Source organism: Poecilia formosa, unplaced genomic scaffold (genome assembly GCF_000485575.1).
Source record: "Poecilia formosa unplaced genomic scaffold, Poecilia_formosa-5.1.2 Scaffold95, whole genome shotgun sequence".
NCBI classification, from domain to species: Eukaryota; Metazoa; Chordata; class Actinopteri; order Cyprinodontiformes; family Poeciliidae; genus Poecilia; species Poecilia formosa.
In genome coordinates, this window is record NW_006800034.1 from 866,536 (window position 1) to 877,642 (window position 11,107).

At 40.4% G+C, this 11,107-nt stretch overlaps 2 protein-coding genes across 2 annotated transcripts in view; one reads left to right on the forward strand and one right to left on the reverse strand.

Moving 5' to 3' along the window:
• Positions 1 to 1,054: 1,054 nt before the first annotated feature.
• On the reverse strand, positions 1,055 to 8,027 carry scd (stearoyl-CoA desaturase (delta-9-desaturase)). The gene is made up of 6 exons (XM_007558278.2): positions 7,636 to 8,027; positions 7,121 to 7,378; positions 5,532 to 5,662; positions 5,247 to 5,452; positions 4,346 to 4,578; positions 1,055 to 3,410 (listed from the first exon to the last, which is right to left on the reverse strand). Exons 1-6 carry the CDS (start codon positions 7,754 to 7,756, stop codon positions 3,211 to 3,213), a joined length of 1,149 nt encoding a protein of 382 aa, XP_007558340.1. The 5' UTR covers positions 7,757 to 8,027; the 3' UTR covers positions 1,055 to 3,210.
• Positions 8,028 to 9,374: 1,347 nt separating this feature from the next.
• dnajb12b (DnaJ heat shock protein family (Hsp40) member B12b) overlaps positions 9,375 to 11,107 on the forward strand; it is an 8,360-nt gene continuing 6,627 nt past the window's right edge. The window contains exon 1 of the mRNA XM_007558280.2: positions 9,375 to 9,908. Within this exon, the coding sequence (XP_007558342.1) occupies positions 9,776 to 9,908 (133 nt within the window). The 5' untranslated portion in view covers positions 9,375 to 9,775. The remainder of the gene's footprint in view (positions 9,909 to 11,107) is intronic.

Genomic DNA, 11,107 nt, shown 5'->3' on the forward strand with positions numbered 1-11,107 from the left:
AAAATGTGTGTGTATCGCAACTAAAAATGATCTTTCCGGGATTTTATTTATGTGTTTAAGAGGCTAAGTAGAAGTTTTGTATTTTTCCGCTCCACGGTACCGCAGTCCTCTGTGTTAGTCTTTACCTTCTGGGTGTCTGATCAGACCAGTAGAGCTGAATAAAAGAAGACATTGGTTGTTCTTGACCACAGTGGCAGATTACTCATGATGTGGACTTATGTTCAAGGTTATGTACAGATGAATGTATTGCAGGTGAGAAGCCATCCATCCATTTTCTTTACACCCTTGTCCCTCAGTGGGGTCGGGAGGGTTGCTGGTGCCTATCTCCAGCTATAGTTCCGGGCGAGAGGCGGGGTACATCCTGGACAGGTCGCCAGTCTGTCGCAGGGCAACACAGAGACAAACAACCATGCATACACACACTCACACCTAGAGCCAATTTGTAGAGGCCAATTAACCTGACATGTTTTTGGAGTGTGGGAGGAAACCGGAGTACCCGGAGAAAACCCACACATGCACAGGGAGAACATGCAAACTCCATGCAGAAAGACCGGGGCCGGGAATCGAACCCAGAACCTTCTTGCTGCAAGGCAACAGCTCTACTGTGCCACTGTGCAGCCCTAACTAAAACTAATTGCTTTGATTTTGTATTGTAATATGTGGCCTTTTCATATTCATTTTCATTAGTGTTTTTATCGGGTGTTTGCAAACCTTTGGATGCTGCTGTTCAGGAAAAAAAACATAACAGAGAATGATCACTTTGAGTCCATTATTCTAAATTATTGATCCTGCAGCCTTCACACAGTCAGGTGTACCCATGTTTTTAATATTCATTTATCACACTTTTATGTTAAAGTATCGGATGACTACTGTTGTCCTTGCAGGGCGAAAACACATTGTTTTATTTTTGACATTCATACTGCTTCCTCAATGTAGACTAAAAATATTCTGAATGAACAAGGTGAAGACAGAGGAGGCAAATCTGCAGTCAAGTGTCTATAATATGATAGCACGCACACAAAAAGAAGCAACAACCAACATATTAGATTCCAAGTGTACTGAAAATATTGTGATTTTTATTTCAGAATAGGAAACAGTTGAAATCTGACAAACTGGAAACCTTTTCAATCCCTCCTGAAGTTATGAAAATGCTTACTTTTGTACTTTTGGGGAACTGCACGGCTGAGTGACACTATTGGCTTGTGGTGACATTTCTCAAGACATCACGGCATCTCTGTTCCTGTCCTCTACCAGGACCCTTATTCTACAAGTTAAAACTCCCAAATGAACATTTGCACCAGTGAAAGGTTTTTTTTCTCCCCCCCAACGTAAAAAGCTACCCTTCACTTTCCACAGTTGTCATCCCAAGATTTGTCAAATGGAACTAGAACTGTCTCGCCTTGTATTTCAACCTGCAAACTATTTTCTTTTAGTATTTGAACCTCGGAGCTGCTGGAATGTGAAGAAATGGATTCATGTCATAAGGCATTAGGAGGCACAGTACCTTGAAAAATATTAATATGCCAAAAAATTTCACAATTTGTCACGTTTCAGCCCTGAACTCCTTATTTTTTAAAATTATTTTATTACTATTTTGGATGTTGATTTCTCCAAAATATCATTTTGAAGTTAAAGTAAACTAGAACACAATCTCAAAAGTGTGGCTTGCCTCTACGCTCTGGAGGAACAGCAGAAATCCAGAAGGATTTAGATCAAATCAAAAGGTGTGCCTACATCCCAATTTGACTTCACTTGAGCTGGTTTCTAAATAAAACAAAAAAATTAAAATAACTGGCAGAGGACCACTGATTAATGGCAGTTATTATTGCCACAAAGTATCAGGTTCCTTCTACTTTGAAATTATGCAAAGCTTTGTGCTGGTTTAATCCCAATAAGATTCACAAACGTTTGTGGCTGTAACGTCACAAAATAGCAAAAGAAAGGTGTGAATATTTTTGCACGGTACTGTAGTCTGACTGCTGGCGAAGAAGAAAAGCAGGTGCTGCAGTTTGATAATATTTCACATATACAACACAAGACTCGGCCAAATCAAGGAGTGCAAAAACCATCAAGTTAAAGTTCAGAAAATTTCAAGTCAAAAAAGGGAGAAAAATTTTTCATACATAAATAATAAAAGCATTCCATAGACCATAATAGCAGATAAACACTAACATTAAAGCACCTACATATTGAAAATGGCAGTCCCTTTTGTCAGACAGTCTCAGAGAATCGCCATGACAACAGTCCGGATGATACAACAGCGACAAAATGCAGTTCTGCCATGACAGTCACTGACACATCACCTCAGCACAACACCTACTACAGCATATGGCCATGCAAAAGGAGTGGCATGTTTTATTTTTCTAATAGATTTGTCATGTGACTGGCTGCTGCACCGACCAATGAGAGCCCGGCCTTCACAATCATGTGATGTGAGAAAGAAACTATAGATTTTACCATAGAAGAAGCTGATTGGAACACTTTCAGCGAAATTATGCAAAACCGAACAGGAAGTATTTTTGAACTTTATCGAAAACATATTATCACTGTCACTAGTTATATTAATGAATAAATGCAGCAAAACTGAACATTTTATCGAGAACTTCAAGTTTTGCTTTAAATTTGGTTTTAGTTTCTCTGCACAAGGCAATGGAAATAAACGTCAACACAAGCTGACTCGGTTTTCAAATTTCAAAACAGCCAACGAGTGTCAACTAACAAGATTTTTTTATTTATTTATTTTTTTAAATCTCAAAAAGTCATAAAGTTAATCTTTAGAACAGCACTCGTTTTAGAAAGTGCTATACACGGAAATAAAGTGAAGTTTCCAACCAGCGTTAAATTAACATCAATGTAATACATAAAAATAATCAGCTCCACTGTTGAATGCTGATGAAGACTGAACAACGGCGAAGGATAGACCATCTATAAAACTCAACAACGAAAAAGCTGAAACAACTGAGCACTGGGTCTGAATCTACATCGCAAATCTCAAAATTGTAAAGCATTCTTTTGAAACTTGAACATTTTGTATGGCTACAGCTACAAAAAAAACCCCACCAAATCAAGCAAATTGTGGTAAAGGCCCTCGTGACGCTGAATTTAAACCTCAGAAGATGAGCAAATAAGCAACCGTCAGAGCGCTGTTAGTCATCTTCTCTTCAAATGGACATCGTCAGTTCTGTGTTTTATCCTTGTTTTTTTTTTTTTTTAGCCACTGCGGTGGCTCCCCTCTCCGGTGCGCTGTATCCGAGACAGGACCACCTCGCGGGACACCCTCTTGCGGTCCTTGGCCAGGCCCAGGAAGCACATGAAGTCGATGAAGCAGGTGGTGAGGTTCAGCTTGCAGCCGTACTCGCTGGTGGCGTAGTCGTAAGGGAACGTGTGGTGGTAGTTGTGAAATCCCTCGCCTGGATTTTAAAACAAGAGTTTGAAAAGAAGGAGTTATAACATTTGCACTTCACTGTCGCAATTTCAATAAAAAAAATCTTTAAAGTGTTTGCACTTATGTAAACTGAAAAATGCTTTCAGATATTGTTTTTATTTTGACAGTTTAACCTGGAAGGGATTTTATCGGGGAATTTTGTCAGGTTCCTTTAGGCCTGCTTGACTTCCTCTTGTCATTCCAGACTCGGCCACGCCCGTCTTGTCAGATTTTTACGCCTTATCACCTTTCTGCTCTTCACTTACTTGAATCCGGATCATTAACCGGCCCCCGTGCCATGTTTGTGCCGCGTTTTATGCAACCCCCCCCAAACAGGAAGTCGAAACTGGGCGTCACTTTCGACCTCTTCGCGTTTGTCGCACAATACGACAGCAGGGGGGAGAAAAAGAAGATGGCTGCCTCCGATTTTTTTTTCGCTTTGCAACAACAAATGCAGTCACATGTGCATGCCTATGCGAGGAGAGTAGGTGAACAGCATGAAAACTGGAAATACAAAATAGATCTTATATGCTTACAGGTTCAGATGTATGGCATTCTTAAAACATCCTAGGATGTCAAAAATACAATGCCTCTCGAAGTGGATGGAAAATAATCCATTGCAAAATGTGTTTTAGACATAAAGTATCTGAAAAGTGTGGCCTGCTATTGTGCTTCAGTGTTGCAGAAGCTTCTTTTGATGCAACTACAGCTGAAAGTCTTTAAGGACTGTCTCTCCGAAGGTAAACAGGCTTAGGCTGTTTATTCTTCTGCTAGCATCAATTTTCTAATACTTAGGTTCAATAACTTTTATTCAACACTGAAAACAGGATTAAACTAATCCCTGACTTAGTCTATTCAAGGTGCAACTTGAATTATGTTTAAATTAAAGTTAAAACAAGTGTTAGGGGTGTTTTTATCTACCTATGGCGCTCAAAGTGACAAATCTGTTCTCCCTCGGGTTGATGTTCTGGTCGTACGGCCGGTTTCCCCACATGTGCGCCGCGCTGTTCACCAGCCAGGTGGCGTTCAGCACCAAGGTGTACCTCAGCAGAGCCGGGACGAAGTACGCCACCCACAGGGACTCGCCCCAGAAGTACCAAGGCACGAACATCGGGATAAAGAAGCACATCAGCAGCACAGAGAGCTTGTAGTGCCTGTGGGAGAGGCAGACAGGAGGCAGAAGACACCAAATTAAGAAATACAAATACGAACTCTATTCTCTTCGAGACACTTTTAGTTGAGCTTTAAGTTTCTCTGCAGGTCTTAAACAATATTTTGTTCTCTACAGCACCTCTACAAAATATTCATAACCCTTCTTTTTTTTGTTGCAATTTTTCATGGAAAATGTTCTATGTATATTAATTGGACTTTATTTGATAGATCAGCATATTGTGATTGTAAGTGCAAGGAAAAAAGGATACAAGATTTTGCAAATAAAAATCTGAGAAAGGGGGTATGCACTCATCCGTTTTTCTCTGATGCCCCTTAATTCAACCTTGAGCAACTAGTCGGAATCAATTTGTGTCTAATTTGTTGTCTGTATGAAAGCCTTACAGGTATATGGATTTTTTTTTAAAGAAAGAAAACAAGCTGCAGGAGGATCTGGATGTTCCTGCTGCAGCAAGAATGCTAAAAGCAAACCTTTCCACTTCGTAATTATGGGCAAATGTTATGTTGAGCTAACACACAAAATTCAGACATAATGCATTCAGGTTTATAGCTGTGCCGTGACCAAATGTGAGCACGAATACTTTCAACAGAGATCATATTTGACCTCATTCTTTAAGACTCAACACAAGCATATTTATGTAAATTAGCTTACCTCCTCTGAAACATTACAACTTTGTCGCTTAGCAGGTCGCTCAGCTCCAGCTTGCCTCCCTTCTCGATGACGTCGGGATGTTTGCGCACCAGCAGCCAGCCGATGTGGGAGAAGAAGAAGCCCCTTCTGGCGTTGTGGGGGTCTGCGTCCGTCTCCGAGTATTTGTGATGAACCCGGTGGTCTCGAGCCCATTCGAATATATCGTTCTAGGGTTTTGAGTTCAAACAACGTTTGCACCAACTGAGATATTAACCACAGTGTGTTACTCTTTTTTTATATACACACCTGAAAAGCCATGGAATTACCAACAGCGAGGAAAATCCTCAGAGGTAATGAAGCTTTGTAGGTCCTGTGGCTCCACAAGCGGTGAGCCCCTGCAGTAATTCCTAAAGCACTTATCAGAAAGCAGGTCATAGCTGTGGAGAGACAAAACAAACATACAGAGGAATAAAGATAAAGCTAAAATATGACAAGGTCTTGTTTTCTGTTTATTAAGGCAAGACTTGATTATAGACTTATTAGAAAACAACCCAGGGTTACTTACTTGCACATAAACCTTGAGTTTGAGATTGTAAACAAAACAAGACAAGCTGGTGCCGGAAGTTGGAATACACGAGTCATCCGCCCTTAACGCAATCAAACTTTCACCTAAATAGCAATTGTTTGTCTGAAACTACTTCCCGTTCCTCAAGCAGCGCTGCGATGTGCAAGGTAACCAATAAACCAAATGCATATTTAGAAGGCCACAAACACAAGATGTTTTTGTATAAACATCTGCACTGTTGTTTTAGTTGCACAAAAGCGCACCATTTGAATCATTGAAATGCAGCGGGGCTACTTTTGTTTCTTTGTGACACCAAAAATTACATAACCTTGTGACTGAACTCACCCCTTCATTACTGATAATGGAAGAGGGATTTAATTATTTCATGTCAATATAAAGGTAATCATTTTTCCAACTAGCCTACATTTATTTGCTTTCACGTTATTTTGTTACTTGATTAAAGATCTAACACTGTGAATCTAATGTTAAAGAGTATTTACTTACTTTCCTGGCACTCGTGCATCTTGGCTATAAACATACACAGCCTTGAAGAAGCATTCATACCCCATGAGCTTTTCTACATTTTATTTTATGACCGGAAACTTCAACATATTTCACAGGGATTTTGTACGATAGGCCAATACAAGGCAGCAACTTAATTGTGAAGTTTGACTGGGCCATTCTCACATGAATAAGTTTAATATAAACTATGCTGTTGTAATGTTGGCTTTACATTTAAGAGTGTCAAGCCCTGCTAGAGATCAACTTCAACCTCAGCCCCAGATCCTGTGCTCCATCCATCTTTTATTCAACCCTGTAAAGTATCCGCATCTCTATCTGCTAAAGAAAAACACCCCCAAAGTTGCCACCATGCTTCCCTGTAAGGATGTTGTATTCAGGGTGATGCGCAGAGTCATTTTTCCATAAAACATAGTGCTTTACATGCACATGATATTATTGTATATTAGTCCTAACTGACCAGAGCACATTCTTCCACATTCAAGATTTTAGGTGTAAAAAATGTCAAAAGCCATTTATCCGTTTCCTTCCACTTCACAGGTGTCCACTAATTTATGTTGGCATATTACATCACATACAATGAGTGTTGTGGCTGTAAAAATGTGAACAAGTTCGAGGGGTATGAATACTTTTCCAAAGCGTTGTAAAAGCATAAGGAGAACATTCTCTGTAAGCAACTGAGCCCTGATGCTTTGACAGCTGATAATTTGATGAAATATGATCCTCAATAAAAACAAAAACATAAACTATGTGCAAACAAGCTCTGACATGTAGCTTTTCTCACGAGCTCCTTTGGTTTGATTTTACTTACACCAAAGCAACGTAGAGGGAGATGCAGAAGGGATGAGGAATAAGCCGTAAACTGCTCCTAAATGCAACAGAGTCATGAGGATGATGTTTCTCCAGACTAGGATCTTAGAAGGTTTCGGGCCTTCCTTCTCCTTGTAGGTGTGATCAAACGCATCTTCTCCGGCTGCCTCTGAGCAAACGTCCCCGTTGACCGACTTGTGCTGTTGCTGCTTTTCAAACGGCTCCGACACCGTCATGTCGGCTTCGGATGAGTGATGCTCTAAAGGAAAAAAATAAATACACATCTGTATATAAGAAACGAAGCAGCGACACAGAATGCTTACAAAAAATGCTGCTCACTGAGAACAGGCAAATTAATGTTTTAGCTAACAAGACTGGCAAGTTGCTAGTTGGCGCTGATGAGGAAAAAAAAAAACGAGTGGTCATGTAACCAAGATGCGGGCAATGACAACGTTGCGTAACACTGGCTTAAAATTTTATAATAATAATAAATTAAAAACATAACTCACAACTCACCAAGTAAAGAAAGGTAAAACGAATATTTCTGGCTGGGGCTAGGAAAGGAGTCAAAATCGGTGTCTGACCTAAAATTACAGTAACCCAGAAAGAGAGTGGTAGTCAGCGCTGCGGCGAGCATCAATGAGAGACTCAGCCTCCGATGAGCTCGACCAATCACAGCTCTGATGCCGCCTCACATTTGATTCTGATTGGCTGTCTCTTTATCTGCTGTTCACCTTTTATTCATTCGATGACCAGCCAGATGTATGTTTTAACCTCCCACCATAGAGCAGCTGCTGTGGTTCCTTTCCGCTGCTGTCTAGACTTGTATTGAATTAAAGTGCAATCGTATTGCCACTACCCGGATTATAAAACGGGTTACGGATAAAACCTGCGACTGTTTTTGATAAGTTGGTTTTAAATACTGGTTTTATATATATAAATAAAATTACGTAAAAGACTAGTTGTATATTAATGTGCTGCGTTGAACTTTAACGGCCGTTAACTACTTTTAATGGCGCGTGAATCAAAATATAAGCGGATGTGCCGAATCGAATTTCCCCTTCGAGATGTTTCTCCGCCGTGTGCGCCCATCTACTACACTTTATGGCAGCCTCGTAACTCCGTGGTGCATTTAAAAGAAGCAGTACACCAAATTATGTATGAAAATATCACAAAACAAAATTTTTTTCTTATAAAAATAATTAATTGTAATAACTTTTAAATATGTTTGTAGTATAACCATTTGCTACAATAAGTCTTTCAGAGTATGTTTCTTTGTGATTTGCACATATAGAGACATATTTCCCATCCTTTCCCAGCAAGATAGCTCAAGCCCATGTTTAACTGAGAGAGTCTGTGATGAGCAGTTTTAATTAAATAGTGACCACTTCAATTTCTGGTTTAACATTAATTATTACTTACCAGCACATAAATAACAAAAATAAAATGTTATAATTAGGTATACTTTGCCACAAAAATATCCATTAAACTGTATAGCATAATTAGTGTGGGAGACCTGGGGTCTCCCTTAAAACTGCCACCTGGATGTCCTGTTGCCTATGGGTAGTTTAAACTTTGATGTTTGATGTTATTCATTTGTAGCATTTAAAATAATGACTAATTTATTAGGGAAAAATACAAAAGTAAAACCAAGTGAAAGCGATCAAGTATCTTCTATGGGAGACATAGACCATAAGAATAACTCTAGCTAAAGTAACATCACTGTTGGATAATGTCTCCCACTCCATACATGAAGCTGTTGATGAACTGGACCTTTCAATATCAGACTGCTCCATTTTAAGTGCACAAAATAGTGTTATCAGACATCCTTCTTCCCAGATCCTGTTAGACTGTAACCATCACCGCTCCACAACAAGCTGAGTAAATTTCTACATCCCTGCTGGTGTTTGCATAGTTATTTGCACAGTTTTACTCATTTCAAATAAAATTTCTGCTTGTTTGCACAGTTTTATATTGTGAATTGTCTACTGTTTTTAATGCAATGTATACACGTTCATTTCACATGTATTTTCATTTGAATATTTTAATGCCTTTATCTTCATATTTTTATTTTTGTGTGAATACAATTGCCCTGATGTCATTTTATGTTGCTGCTGTTAATTCTGAAATTCCCCCAATCTTGGACAAAAAGGTCTATTCTATTCTATTCTATTCTATTCTATTCTATTCTATTCTATTCTATTCTACAACAACACATCACGTCAGATCCATTTCAGTACAAATTATCAAATGTGCGTATTGTACTTGAATGCATCATGAGGTTATTACAAAATCACCGTAAGCTAACGTGTAGTTGCGCAAAAGTGTAAAAGTGAAACTTGACTCTATGTAACTCCGGGTCATCACAGTTTTGCGTTTCTTCCTGGCTGGCTGACCTACATTTGGAAAGCTGGCGACTTTGTCGCCATCTAGAGGAGATTTGATGTATAGCACCGATGATGCCACCTTAATCATTTTTATTAAACAAACGGGACAAGCCTGGGCACCGGCAGTAAAAAGTTACTCCTATGCTAATAAGTAAATATTTTCATAACTGAATGACTTTAGTCTATTTACAATGTACTCGCATTTTAATTAGGTAGCGGTTGTATTTATAGCCATTGTTGTTGCTGCTGCTGCCGCCGCTGTTGCTGCAATGGAAGTAAACAGGGACGAGGCGGAGCGCTGCATTGACATTGCTGCCGCAGCTTTAAAGATTCACCAGCCTGAAAAGGCGCTGAGGTTCTTGGAGAAGGCACAGAGACTCTTCCCAACAGAGAAAGCTCAAGGTAAGCAAGAGCTATGATGGTGGTGCGCGATGAGGACCCTGTAGTTGCAGCATCATCACCTGCAGCAGCACCTCCATCCCAGAGGAGCTGCGCATACAGCATACAGTCAGGGCCTGTAATAGCATTACTAGCTGACTCCTTTACTATTACACTGTAATGTTAAGCTCGACAATACGCAAAGCTGATGTTCCCTTTCATTCCTATTTTGGGTTTGAATGTGTCAGGAAATATGAATAGAAAAATAAACCTAGAGATCCGGCGGTCAACAACAGGACAGGGGAGGGACCTAGATTACCAGCATCCTTAAATAGCGCTATTCATACTGTTTTTTTTCCTCACACATTTTGTTACAGTAAAATCACAAAGCTTCATATTTTATGTCATATGTGATAAACCAAGGGAGTGGTAGCTCAGTGCTCCAACATCCGCAAACGGCAACTGCTATCACAACTTGAGATTGACGAGGTACAACACAAATGCTACGGCAAAAGGGAGGACCCCATAGGTAAGGTCAGGGGGGAGTTAACTACTCCCCACCCCGAGACTGGGTATGCAGCCCCAGTAATGAACGAACTATCAAAGCTGAACGAGACAGCAACTGACCTGAGAGAGAGAATCGTGGCCCGAATGAACACCAGGCAACCCCGACGCCAATTACACAGTTGCCCGAGACTGCAAAACCCGACACACCAACCTGTGCACCGCTTGGATTGATTACAAGAAAGCCACAATGCCACACACCTGGATCATTGAATGCTTAGAGATGTACAACATCAATAGGACTCTAAGAGCCTTCATTGCAAACTCTATGGGGCTGTGGAAAACCACCCTTGAAGCCAACCGCAAACCACTTGCACAAGTGTCCATCAAATGTGGCATATTTGATGCTCTGTCCCCACTGCTGTTCTGCATAGGCCTGAACCCCCTCAGCCAAATCATCCACAAGACTGGCTACGGATACTTAAGAATGGGGCCACAATCAGTCACCTCCTCTACATGGATGACATCAAGCTGTACGCCAAGAGCGAGCGAGACATCGACTCACTGATCCACACCACCAGGATCTACAGCACTGACATTGGGCTGTCATTCGGAACCATCACTGTGGCAGATGGAAGAGATGAAGGCCACGGATGTTAAGACTCGGAAGCTACTAACCTTACCTATGGGGTCCTCCCTTTTGCCGTAGCATTTGTGTT

Excerpts from the sequence above, each read along its gene's own strand:
- scd (XM_007558278.2), bottom strand. The coding sequence starts at position 7,756 with ATGCTCGCCGCAGCGCTGACTACCACTCTCTTTCTGGGTTACTGTAAT. Across the intron at positions 7,379-7,635 it reads GTTTTACCTTTCTTTACTTG|AGCATCACTCATCCGAAGCC; the intron begins GTGAGTTGTGAG and ends TTTTTCCTTTAG. Across the intron at positions 4,579-5,246 it reads GTTGTAATGTTTCAGAGGAG|GCACTACAAGCTCTCTGTGC; the intron begins GTAAGCTAATTT and ends CCTCTCCCACAG.